Source organism: Cyprinus carpio, chromosome A21 (genome assembly GCF_018340385.1).
Source record: "Cyprinus carpio isolate SPL01 chromosome A21, ASM1834038v1, whole genome shotgun sequence".
NCBI lineage: Eukaryota > Metazoa > Chordata > Actinopteri > Cypriniformes > Cyprinidae > Cyprinus > Cyprinus carpio.
This window is the reverse complement of record NC_056592.1, coordinates 11,649,910-11,662,984: the sequence shown is the minus strand read 5'-3', so window position 1 is coordinate 11,662,984 and position 13,075 is coordinate 11,649,910. Positions and strand designations below refer to the sequence as shown.

General features: G+C 37.0%; 2 protein-coding genes and 1 long non-coding RNA gene across 3 annotated transcripts; 1 reads left to right on the top strand and 2 right to left on the bottom strand.

Annotated features, from left to right (window-relative positions):
• Nucleotides 1-27: 27 nt before the first annotated feature.
• ddias (DNA damage-induced apoptosis suppressor) lies at nt 28-3,164 on the bottom strand. Its single transcript, XM_042710865.1, has 4 exons — nt 2,816-3,164; nt 2,463-2,624; nt 2,270-2,375; nt 28-2,178 (listed from the first exon to the last, which is right to left on the bottom strand). The coding sequence occupies exons 1-4, from the start codon at nt 2,926-2,928 to the stop codon at nt 466-468; spliced, it is 2,094 nt and encodes a 697-aa protein (XP_042566799.1). The 5' UTR covers nt 2,929-3,164; the 3' UTR covers nt 28-465.
• A 2,209-nt stretch (nt 3,165-5,373) lies between these two features.
• On the top strand, nt 5,374-6,861 carry LOC109084579. Its single transcript, XR_006153086.1, has 3 exons — nt 5,374-5,917; nt 6,393-6,575; nt 6,774-6,861. It is a non-coding gene; the product is annotated as an uncharacterized LOC109084579 (long non-coding RNA).
• A 3,085-nt stretch (nt 6,862-9,946) lies between these two features.
• On the bottom strand, nt 9,947-13,075 carry birc2 (baculoviral IAP repeat containing 2). Its single transcript, XM_042710864.1, is given in 7 exon segments — nt 9,947-10,251; nt 10,393-10,434; nt 10,673-10,929; nt 11,017-11,257; nt 11,662-11,765; nt 11,842-11,941; nt 12,037-13,075. Coding segments are annotated over 7 exon segments (1,863 nt in total). The 5' UTR covers nt 12,962-13,075; the 3' UTR covers nt 9,947-10,057.

Genomic DNA, 13,075 nt, shown 5'->3' with positions numbered 1-13,075 from the left:
CATAGAGGAAAGGTTCAGCGGGTTCAAAACATATAGAGTATTTTTTTTTTCAATAAACAGTAACAGCAGACGTTTGGAAATAGGTTTACCTGTCTTGCATTTTAATCGTCTATTTTGAATACAACAAGGTTGCTGATGACACGGTGGACGTGACGCTGAGCAAAATGGACACGATTTTATTGGACAAACCTGTTTTTTTTCCCCTACCCTTTTTATTATATATTTTTAATTCAAAACTTTTATAATTAAACATGTTGAGTCTGTTTAATTATGATTACATAATATAAATGCATACGAATACACAATTCTGGGTATGTATTCATTATAATAATAAAAACTGTATTTTTTTCCATGGACATTTATAAATCATTAAACAGCAGTTTATTAACAATTATATTTACAAAACTGTTTATTTACAATTACTAAAAAGAACAAATATTGTAATTCATCTCACTTAATTTTAATTCAAAATGAATTTTCAAAAAGATCTTTGGACCACTCATTTACAGATAAATTACAGCTTGCTTCCTGCATGTCAGACTTGCCTGAGAAACTCTCAGCAGACTCAGCAATCAGCAACTGATCCATCTTTTGTCTTTTATCAGTTAACCTCAGATCTATGATCTTGCTTTTAAATTCACGTTCAGTTTTTCCGGAGCACAATGAGTCAACACGTTTTTGGCTTCGCCGGGTCTTCTGTCCCCATGAGCTGTTATAATAAGACACTGGAGTGGATTGCAAACATGGTGAAAAAAGCAGACCTGAACCTCCAGGCTCTGATGTGTTGACATTCCTTGGTTCATTGCCTTTAGAAATCTCTGTCACATCCGAAAGGTTCATGTTCATACTGCTCTGACCAGAAGCAAACAAGTCTACAGAGCAATTGTACTTTTCCTCATGGTCATCAAACACAGTATGTTCCTGCTTGACTTTGCAATTTACAGAATGGACCTCACTTTGTGCACAGTGCCTGAAATATTTGCCCTTTTCATTGTTTACTGAACAAAAAGCCACAGATGGTCTGCTCCCAGTTAATTTTTTTCTTTCTAAAGCGAGTTCTTTTTTGTTTGAAAAAGACAACCTGTCGTTTCTAGAGCGATTGAATGCACACGTAATGTCAGGACTGAAAGGAATCATCTTTTTTGAAGAATTGGTAATGCACAAAACAGTCTTACTGATCTCAGCATTGTCCATCTTAGTTTCAAGATTTTCTGGACAGTCATTTTCACTGTTCTCTTTCCAGCTTATGTTGTTCACATTGCACATTGGTGAGGACCATTTTGCACTAGAAAGAGGCATTTGTAGAGTTTTTGAGATGGTTGTGACCACTGAATTTCCAGTCAGAGAGCATCTCTTTTGCACTTGAATCATTTGATCACTTTTAGCTGAAATGCGCTCCTTTGTGTCAATTATCTCTGATATCTGAGGCTCAACGCTGACATAATCTTGTAAACTTTCAGATAAAGGTGCGTCCTCTAAATCAAAACATATATTCTGACCAGAATGACTATAAAGTGACTTCTCACATAAAGGTGCATCATATTTTCCCCCGGTTTTAAGGCGTTCGGATGTAATTATTTCAGAATTATTTCCACAGGACAAAGGGATCAGTGGATTTATAGTGTCACATGCAGTAGAGCTGTTAAAATGTGCTGATGATTCAAACATGTCACAGCTTGAGGAAAAAGATTTTCTGTGACTGTTCCGTGTTTCATTCTTCAGTTCATCCTGTATACAATTAACATGCTTTAACTGACTGGTGTTGCTTTGGCTAGTGCTTTTACATCTTCTTGTCTCTTCAGTCTTTGGTGAAAGATTATTATGATTACAGTCTCTGGACTGCTGTAACAAGTCATTACTTAATTCTTCCGGGGGGAAGCATAACCCAAGTGACTGCCATGCACTTGAGAGTGTGAATTCTTCACTGCTGGGTTGAGAATCCAACTTTGCACATGATGGAGGAGTATAATCAAAGCTGCTGAGCTCATTTCTTTGTGTACTTTGTGAGTCTTTCTGTTGTGATGGACAGATACTGTTGGCAAAATGAGAATTTGCCCGCAGGAGGTTTTTAAAATAAGCGATTACAGTACATCCCATCAAAGACTCACATGGAGAAATGATCTGGCAGGCCACTAACTGTCCAGACAGCGAAGAAGTTTTGGCAACATTATGAGGAACCTGTTAGGACGGAACAAGAAATGAGCAAAATTAATAAAAAGGGGATAACCTTGATGCCCCACCCCAAATTAAATGAAGAAATGCTCCATACCTTCAATCCAAAAATGACACATTTTCCTATAAAGCAGTCTTCCACAGCTTTAACAAGAAGTTGTTGAACAGTATGCGTGCCTTCAGTTTTCTCCAAATCAATACATCTGGAAACATCACACTTTATATCAGCAATGACTCAACAGAAATGTTTGGTCAAGATGTTTAAAATTTGTAAATGCTTTTAAACACACCTTTGAAGGCCACCGGCAGTAATGCCAAAGAAGGGATTTAAACAGCCCCCGAATATTGTCACACCAAATATGTCTTGGTTTCTGGACACTTTAAATGACGGTCTGTATCTGTAGTCAACGTTTTGTAAGTCACAAGTGAATCCACATCTTCCACATATAGCCCTAAAGATAATGATTTAGAAGTTATTCATGATGTTCAGCTTTTTAAAATTTAATTATGTTATAGCATCAATAATTACACATTATGATAAATTCACTAAATACATTTTAAGTACATTCAACATAATTCGTAATAGATAAAAGAAATTATAATAATAACTAAAAAAAAAATTGACTTCATTTTTACCACGTACCTTTTGCTTTCCTGAATTAATCTGGATAGACAGCCTTTGCAGCATGGATATACAAAACAAGAGTCTTGGAGAGAAAGTATTGTGCAACTCACCAGAGCCCGAGTGTTGCTCATGAGTGCTTAAAACACTTTACAAACTACCATACTACCATTCTCTACCAGGAAATACTATCAAAACAGAGGACTCCGATTTTAAATAACTTTAAAACAAATTAATTGAAATGTATATTATTAAAGACATACAGCAATAAAGAAAATTATTTAATGAAAAAAAAGATAAGGAACTGAAAAGCGAGCTACAAAGCTTGCATTTCAAAACAAGAGCGATTTTCTTCCTCGTTGGTTTTCTCCCTTAAGTCTCAAGGAGCACAGCTCCATCTACCGTACAATATTATAAATTATATGTTCTATGTGTAAAGATAAATTACGATCAATATACAATATCAAACCTTATAATTGTATTATAATTTCATGTAATATGAGTTAAAGAAATGTATTCGTGGTCCTTTGTGATCACGTTGATGTATTATGTCTTTACTCTGCGCTCGGTTCATACTGCAGGTGTCAGTGTTGCGGCGCGGATTTCAATTCATCCAAATAAATCGAATCTTTTGAATCCCCAAAAATATACTCAGTCCCTCGGATGGTATTTGCCATAGCTGCCAAGTCTGCGTTTTATACGCAACTTTGGGCTTCTTTTTTTGTAAAGTTGCGTGGGGATTTCAAGTAAAAACGGGTTGCGATTTTTTTTGGGCTTATTTTATAAAATATGGTTGCTTGTTAGGAAAACCTGACAAGCAACTTCGTTTCTTTTCATTTATGTTCACTGTATTAACCAATGCATACAGTTAATAGCCAATCAGTGCAAAAATATAAGTGCTGTAGGCTTATTGCCAAATATTCTGCCCCCTTCTCACACGCCTTTTTTAACGTGCCGAATGAGGGATTGGAGAAAACACACATTCAAAAAGATTAACGCTGTAATCCAAGTCTGAAGTATGTCAATCCAAGCAATGATAGTAGTATCTCTTTAATTTATAAGGCAGCCTATTTGTTTTTTGTTTTGTTTGCAGTGTTTGCTTTTTTTTTTTACAATGTTTTGTATCAATGTTTTATTATCACTGTAAAAAAAACAAGTACGCCTACAGTATATAGTAGGCCTATAGCCTACTAATACTAGATATATTTATTATTTATATATATATATTTGGCCTTTTCCATCTATCCAATCCTACTCTGCTCACAGGTGATTGGAGATGAGTTTTGTTCCTGATTTGTTGCAGTTTGCTGATTTTTGTAAAATAACTTATGTTTTGTTTTCATAATAAAAGGGTAATTTCAGTTATATATGTTTCAGGCTTAGTTATTGGAAATAAATAATTGTGAATAAATAATATTGATAATAAATTATCAAAAAATATTGGGCTTGTTTTGGGCTTGTTTTTGAAGCTGCGGTTGCTTATTTGTCTCGCGAGAGTTGGCAACTATGGTATTTGCTCGTGTTATTGTAACTCTATTAAGGCAGCAAAACAGTCATTTAAACGAGAGAGGTTCAGTGAACGAATCTAAAGATTTGTTAAAAAAATCTTTTTTTTAATCATTAAATGATTTTACACAAACAAATTTTGTAAGGCCGATAGGACCATTGAAATAACACTTATTCAAAGACTTCGCGATGGCTTCATGCCTGAAAATGTCAGAGGAAATATCAGTAATTTATTTTAATTCACTATGAGATTTTTTATGTGGAGCGAAGGGAGGTAGCAACACAGTAATATATATATATATATATATATAATACTATTTATGTATTTTACTATATATATATATTTTATATATTACTATTTATGTTTTTACTCAACAAAAGCATTGTATGTAAAGACATTACTAGTAGTCATTTGATTTCTATATGTGATGACTACTTCAACGACAAGAAAGATTTATTTGGGACAGCATCGGATTGTAAAGACAAAGGGGTAAGATTTGTTGGAAATCTGAAACTGTGCTGAGCTTCTGTTGATTGTGTACGTTTCCATGGTTTTGTTTACAAACTTGGTTGATATGGAGCTTTTAATGTTTCGCTGTTTAATAGTAACTACTTCCAGAACTTTGTTTTATGTACACAAATAAGTAAGCAAGACTTTTAATGAGTTCCCACTGAAAACAATAGAGTTGAAAACAGAGCTTTTTAATGTTGAGGCTATAATTAATATATTTTTCTCAGGGTGAGCTTATTTTAACAGCTTATTTTTACTTTTGTAGTTTGTTTTATATCAGATGTGAAATGTAAATATTGTTGTCACTAACTGGTAGTTTTTCATTTGTATAGCTTAGTTCTTGCAGATGAGAAACCACACAAACAATCAAGTCGCCTGCATCAAGCATCCTCTTCTGCAACAGATACTATATCTGAGAGCAGAAGATGTAATGAGACAAGAGTATGTTTTTTTATGTAGTTTATATAAGATTATGCCACTGATAAGCTTTGTTACACTAAGTAAAAAATTCATATTTTCTGTTTAAAGTAAAACCAGAATAAGCAATGGATGCCAGGAGACTCCACTCTGGCTATGGATGTGGAAATTTGACAAGCTATTGATGAACTGGGTCCAAAAACTTATAAAGAACAAGTGCAAAATGCAGAAAACATCAGCCCTTCAAGTCCATGCTCAGCGTGGTCACCATCAGAGCGCAGAAGAACCAGAACACAAGAAAAAAGAAACCGACTGGAGGGATTTGGCCCAGAAGCTTTTGTTCAGTGAAACCAAAAAGACTGAAGCAGGAGGACGGGCCCGTGGCCGTGAGATGAAATGTGACAAGGAATATTCTTCACCTTAAAAGATCATCAACTCCATGAAAAAAACACCTAAAGTAGCAAACAGCAAGCAAAATTTAAAGTTCAGAAGAGATACCAGCGTAAATGACTCTCTCAGTACCTCCAAGGATTAAATTCTGTTCAGTCCGGAGCATATGGCTGCTGCTAAAGAGCGATCCATTTTGCAGCAGCAGAAGAGATCAATAAAAAACCTGTCAGTTTCTGTGCTAACCCCTCCTCCTGGACTGGATCTCAGTGTCCTCGGTGATGCTACACTACCAGATGCAGGTAGATTTCCAACTGTTACATTTAAAGAAGTCAGAACTTGATTAAAGAACTGTCTAATTTCATCATTCATGTTATATTTATTCAGCTATTATTCCCATCTTTAATGTTATATTATCCTTCAGAAGTCATGCTGATTTGCTGCTCAAGAAACATTTCTTATTATTATCATCAGAGTTGTGTTGCATGATAATTTAGTGGAAACTTATGTAATACTTTTTTCAAGATTCTTTGTGAATATAATTTTCAAAAGATCAGCATTTATTTAAAAATATATATATATATAGTAATATTATGTATATTTACTGTATATATATAGATCAGTCAACGTAACATTAATGTCTTTACTGTCAATTTCTGACCCCCAAATTTTGAAATTTGTTTGTCATTTTTCTATTCAAAACAACAAGAAATGCTGGTAATATGAATTCAAAAAATTAGTTTTGCTAAGTTTTTGGCTGTTTGTTACGTGGAACAGCACAAAGCATCCACATGGGACGTCCTGCCGATCAGTCAGACAAGCTTTTGCTCTCCAGTTGGGGTCTCCCTAAGCCTGTTCTGGAGAAATACCAGAGTCTAGGTGTTCAGAGGATGTTTGAGTGGTAGGCTGAGTGTCTGATCTTGGGCAAAGTGTTGGAGGGCCAGAACCTGGTATATTCTGGTAAAGAGCTGTTTTTCTTTTTCTTGTTGACTGCAAATGTTTTGTTTGTACTTGGTCCTGTTTCCCTGAGAACCAGCACCAGATCAAATACTAAATATATAACTATAAATATATGACTTCTGTTTACATGATACTTTCTAAATATATGTAGTTATCTAATTTTTTCCCAGGCTAAAATTTTATATTTCCTTTTTTTAGCTCCAACCAGTGCAGGAAAAACTTTGGTATCAGAGTTGTTAATCTTGAAGAGAGTTTTGGAAACAAGACAAAAGGCCATGTTCATTCTGTGGCACGAGATTTTATTTATTTTTTTTATCTGCAAGTTGGCTCCCATTTCCTGAGTGAATATATAATTGTCAGTTATCTCAGTTGATCATTTATTTATTTATGTAAACTGTGAGTGCATAGTGCAGTGTACATATTTAATTGTTGATTTCTAAATTTAATATGTCTGTCAATATACATTTAAGAATTTTGTTGATGAGATTCTACTAATATTACGCTTGCCATTTTCACCCAGAATGTATTTCAGGAGGCAGGGGTCAGAGTGGAGGGGTATATGGGTAACACTTCAGCAGCTGGTGGGTTTTCAGCTCTGGATGTAGCTGTTTGCACAATAGAGAAAGCTAATGGACTCATCAACAGGCTCATTGAAGAAGACAAACTGGATTTACTTGGTAAAATAATGACATTTCCTTACCACTTAAGTTTACAGGTACTCTTATAAAACAACATTTTCACACAAATTGCAGAAATTGTTATGATCAATGAGCTGCACATGCTTGGGGACTCTGGTTATGGATATCTGTTAGAACTTTTGCTGACTAAAAATTATGATGCATTATATTATTGTTAATTGTTATTAATTATTATATTATGTAAACTGATGTTGGTGTGTGGTGATGCATTGTTGTGTTAAAAAGTGACAGTTAAGACTTGCATTGTTACAAAAAAAAAATATTTAAAATCATCAAATAATCCTTAATTTATGTTTGTGGTTTCCAAAATAATATTAAGAAGCACAATCTTCCTTTGAAAACATTAAAATTCTTACAGTTAATAGTGATGTAATGATCTGTGTTGACTTAGGTGAGAGCGTGTTGGTCTGTAAAGAGGCTGAACGTGCGAAGTGAAAGTGAAAGTCGTGAGTGACATTTGCCAAGTATGGTAACCCATACTCAGAACTGGTGCTCTGCATTTAACCCATCCAAGTGCACACAGACAGCAGTGAGAAGTGAACACACCCATGTTATCAGCAGCTGCCTGGTGAAGCGGGAGGGTGAGGGGTGTGAATGTCTTTCTTCTTATAGTATGTTGTATGATAGTGTATTGGGTGAGTATGTACAGGATTTATTTTCATTGTTTTGACTGAAAATCATCACTGGAGGAGCTCACCACAGGATGTGCTTATTGTGCTTTTCTGGATTCCGATAGATGTTGACATTTTGATAATTGTCTGTCTCACAGTGGAGAGGTACTGCCCCACACATCTGGGTTCTGTGACTCTGTCCTCATCTTTATCACCCCCAGAAGCCCTGGGGATTTTTGCAGATCTCCAGAGAGCAATGAAAGGATTTGTTTTGGGAAATGATCTCCATATCCTCTATCAGGTTGTCATAATGTTTAGTTTATCATGAGTAGCTGGGTTTGTTTATTTTTTTTTAGAATATGTTTTTTTTTTATATTTGTGTTATGGGTTTTTAAGATAATAGTTTTTTGTGTTTTTAGGATTACAATTGTGTGTTTGGACTGGACTACAAAATCTGCAATGAAACGGGTGGCTGAGATGGTGGGCATCCAAGAAGGTTTCCTGGCCCGCTCCGTTGGTGGCAAATTAATTGCTAAAACCGAAAAGCAACGCAGACAGATGGCCATTCACAAATGGTAGCATGTATTTTTCTGAATATAGAGTGCTTTAATTAATGTTCACATTTATGTAGCAGACAATTGAGGTGTATTTTTTGTGTGTGTGTGCAGTTTTTTCAAAACATTCTTGCGATCTTTAGTAACTCTCAAAATAAATGTTCCATATTTCCTGATGTATCACAATAGTGTGCTGCATATATTCACTTGTAGGATTTAAAATGACTGATTTTTGGTGTTTTTTTTTTCCCCGGAGCAAAGGGAAAATTACAATGCCTCTGATCATCAGCTAAAAACTGGAGTAGCAGTTTTCTGTTTGACAGTCTCTATGACAACTCAATCTTGGATGCCATGGAGGAGGCAGCAATGGATCAAGACAACAAAGAAGAACAGGTGGTTGAAGCACATGCTAATTCAAACGGCTCTCCTCTAGAACTCATTCCGGAGAGAAGAGATGCCGTGTCAACAGAGGATCAGGAAGCAATCCATTGGGGTGAATCATCTTTCAACCTTTTAGAATGGGGAGATTTACGACTTATTGGAGAGCAGTACCTTGATAAACATGATTGATAAAGCCTTAATAAAACTTTATGGTACATCCAAGTGCTCTTGAATCCCAAGCTTATCAGCTAGCAGGACACAGCTTCTCACTGACCAGTCCAGAGGATGTAGCAGAGGTTATCATTATCTCCATTCAAAATAATAATGGCCTTATACATTTATCCACATAGAAATCCATTATCCTGTATGAAAAACTTTATAATCCTCCATCTTAACTTTTGCAGGTGTTGTTTCTTGAGTTGAAGCTGCCTCCACAGCCACAGGTGTGGAGCATGAGAAATACATTTTAAACTTTATATATGCATCTTCTTCTTCGTGACAGTATTTGTTTTAATGATTCTCTCACATAGGGCGTGTGAGCTTCACTGAACCAAACATTCAAAATGTCCCAAAAGATTTTGAAATTCAGATGCCAACACTTATAGAAGAAAGTCAACCATCACAGAATAGTGCACAAAATGCATACATATCATATATGCTTAAAATTATATTTATTCATTTCAGGGGTAAACAGGGGAGTGGAATAGAAAAGTTCAGGGGTGTCAAGTCTTATTGTATTATTTTTAAAGGTGGCACAGATTGTGAAGCGAGAAATAGAGATAGTTGTGAAATTGTGTGTAAAGCTTAGAGTAAAAGTCTAAGTGGGTCCAAGCTGGGGTGACCTTCAAGGACATATAGAACAAATGTTTTCTTTACTCTTCTACTATTTACATGTAAAATACTGGGACTGATTATGAATTGAACTGTTAAAGCACCAAATGTGTGGATGTATTTCTTTAATATATGAAGTAAATGTTTTTAATCTGAAATAAAATTCAACATATGCTGTTAGTGTAAAGTGTGAAGAACTTGTGTGCAAAACTTGAAATGGAAATATTTCTATACATTGGATTTAAAAAAAAAAATGGTAGACAAGATGTTAATGAATTAAAAAGATCAAACATTTGTTCAGTTTCACTGTTTAATTTATTTCAGAAACACGTTGAATTTTAATTAAAGAACAAAATTTGTAAATCCAATCACTTATTTTGTAACTTGTCAAAGGATAACTATTCTTTTTATGATAGGAAAGTACGGACAGTGCCTTTGACCAGTCCTCTACATATGGGGCACTTGCGTAAGGAAGGTGCACACTCTTTGCATACCACTAGGTGACCACAGGGGATGAAGACAATGTTGACCTCCTTGTCCATGCAAACTTTGCATGTGCGCTCTTCTTGAAGTCTTCTCAACTGTTCCTCCATAGGCAAGTCTGTGAAAATGATGGACAGAGTCAATAACTTTACACAAACTCTTTGTTTCAGAGTGGGATCTAACTGATTCCCTTAGTGTGATGGCTAGAGATAAAAAGGGGTAAAATCAAAAGAAAACCTTTTCTCATGTTTGAATATACCTGAAAGATCTTGACTCGGTGATGCAGCTTCATTTGTCTGGGCTGAAATTGCAGTAAGAACAAAAAAATAAAATTTGTTGTCAATATTATGTAGTGATTATGTCTGTTGTGGATTTGTGCCTGCTCTTTTTAGGATCTTTACAAAAGGCATCACCTTTTTTTTTTTTTTCAAGTGTTCCTATCTACTGGCTGTGCAGTTTCACACTGACACAGACTAACAACATATAACACTGAAAATTTACAGACACTTTATCTCATATCTGATTCATATATTACATACCCATCAGTTCTCTCAGTAGGTACACATCATTCTTCTTGATCCAGTTGCGGAAAACCTCTGCTGCTGCGTTTCCTTTGGACAGGACTAAATCAATGAGCTGCCCTGTCTGCTGCTTGACTGAAGTGCAGTTACGAATAGTATCATACTCTTTCTGTGAGATGACATTCTCTTCCAGAAGATGATCCATTAAGCTCTGGACGCTTTTTAGACGCTGTGTCAAGGCAGCATGATGTTTCTTGAGGAAAGTAAAACCATCTGTAAAGAAACACAATGAGTGTTAGATTCAGTCGAGTCAAACTCTTTTATCATTTGACAAATATTGAATAATTTTTTTGGTGGTAGATGATGCATTTTGTTGAGATAGAAGATGTCGTTTCTTTTGTATGTTGTTATCTTTTGTCTTCTCTCTTCTCATCTTCTATTCTTGAACGGTTTTGTAATTCTCTCCACTTGTAAGAATTTTGCTCTGGACTGTTTGCTTCACCAGGCTACGCTCAAATCCCATCTCTAAAGCTGACTTCACCACGGGATTGTTCATCATCACTGCATCTTCTGAACGGTCTTCTCCAGGACCCAGGTGTACAACTACACATGGTATTAAAAAAAAATTTCGAGTACCATGTTTTACGATTACTTATAGTATTAAAAAAAAATCTTATTTAATCTACTTTAGTCAGAGTAAACTTGACTAAAATGAATGAATACAAATTCTCTTGAGTTGTTGATCAAAAAGATATGTAAACTATTAGATATCCACAGTGTGCATTGTAATGTCACGTGACATTCAATTGAATTAGTGCTCTTACCATCCGAAGTGAGCATGAAACACACACACAACTCTGACACTTGAGTTGTTGTCTCCCGGGGAGCCAAGAGCTGCCTTGCTAAAGGGCACCTAAGTCGTGTGAAGGTGGAGAGAGAACTGTACAGACTCCCCCCACCCATCAGCCCGGGCATCACAACCCTTCGATTGTAACCAACATGTAAACTAGGTTAAGATATCCATCAGCGTGCATCATATTATAGTCTTGGAAATCTTGCTTGAATCTGATGAACAAATTCTTGTCCCTTTTCTTGCAACAGGTATTCACATCTAGAAGAACATGCATACATAATTAATATTCACTTGATGTCATCATGGGACAGAAAATGATGCCACTTTTATTTACCTTGGAAACCACTTAGCATGTTCTACCCATGGGTCATCACCAGATTCCCAACATCTGAGTCCACCATCACAACAAAAGCACTTCACGTCATCGTTACGACCTACCCAAACAAACAGAAAGAAATAATTGTAAGCATGGGGATCTAAGCACAAAAGTTATACCTTGAATGACTTGTAATGTCATCAAGACTCTTACCAACATAGTAAAACCCAGCTTTAGCCAACTGATCTGGTCGAACAGGTATTCTTGAGGGCCAGTTGACAAACGTGAGCAGCCGTTCTTCACACTGTTGCATTGCCGAGTTGGATACATTGGAAAGGCCGCCGCCAGATAACGGCACGTTATCTGCACGGTCACCTCGAACAAAGCGGCAGTTGGGGTAATGCCTCAGGTGCTCAGACACCGCCCGGTCTCCTGGTTCCCAGTTGCTAAGCTGGCCGCCACAACTGAAGCAAGCCACCCTGTCGCCCTGGCCAAGGTAGTAGAAACCAGCTTTGGCGAGCTCAGCTGGAGTTACTGTAGCAAGAGTCCAATTCTGAAATGTGTCAAGGCGCTCCTGTTCCCGACGCATACTGGGATTATGACAAGCCGGTGTTCGCTGGTGAGTTATATCCTCCACTCCACGGGAGGTAATGGGACTGGAGGGTGCCAGGTTGCTGAATCCCATGTTTAGGTAACCCACCTGCTCCTCTGTTTGGCCTGAAGATGATGCCGCAGTGGTCAACGCTCCTGTGGTTGCAGGGGCGGACAGCTGCAGGATGGCTACGTTTCGGAGCGGGGAAAAGGCTGAGTGGGAGGATGACAGGAGGTTTGCGGTGGCAGGTAAACTCTGGATGAAGCTGCAGTTGGGAGACATCTGTTTGTGACGCTCGGCAGGGCAGTCGCCGGACTGCCAGTTGTCGGCGGTCGCATTGCAGCGGAAACACTGGACACGGTCGCCCACTCCGGTGTAATAAAAACCTGCTCGTGCGAGACTCCTCTCCGTCACTGGCGCAGTGGTGGGGAACTTAGCATATGTGGATATACGAAAGAGTTCTGATGAATTATCATACTGTAAATCTGCAGGGGCGCTATTGCGACACAAACCCCTCAGGAAAGCACTGTTTTTTATAATTTCCATTTAACAAAACTGGAGAAAGGGATGTCCAGCAGAGAGAAAGACTTGAATACCCTGTGTGCGTGCAGAAGATGAACTGTGTGAGCCAGAGAAATAAGATTACACAAACATCTCACC

Bases quoted from the DNA above. Each gene is read 5' to 3' on its own strand.
- ddias (XM_042710865.1), bottom strand. From the start codon at position 2,928: ATGAGCAACACTCGGGCTCTGGTGAGTTGCACAATACTTTCTCTCCAA. The intron at 2,625-2,815 runs GTACGTGGTAAA...CATTATCTTTAG, and splicing joins TTAATTCAGGAAAGCAAAAG to GGCTATATGTGGAAGATGTG. The intron at 2,179-2,269 runs GTATGGAGCATT...CCGTCCTAACAG, and splicing joins GTGTCATTTTTGGATTGAAG to GTTCCTCATAATGTTGCCAA.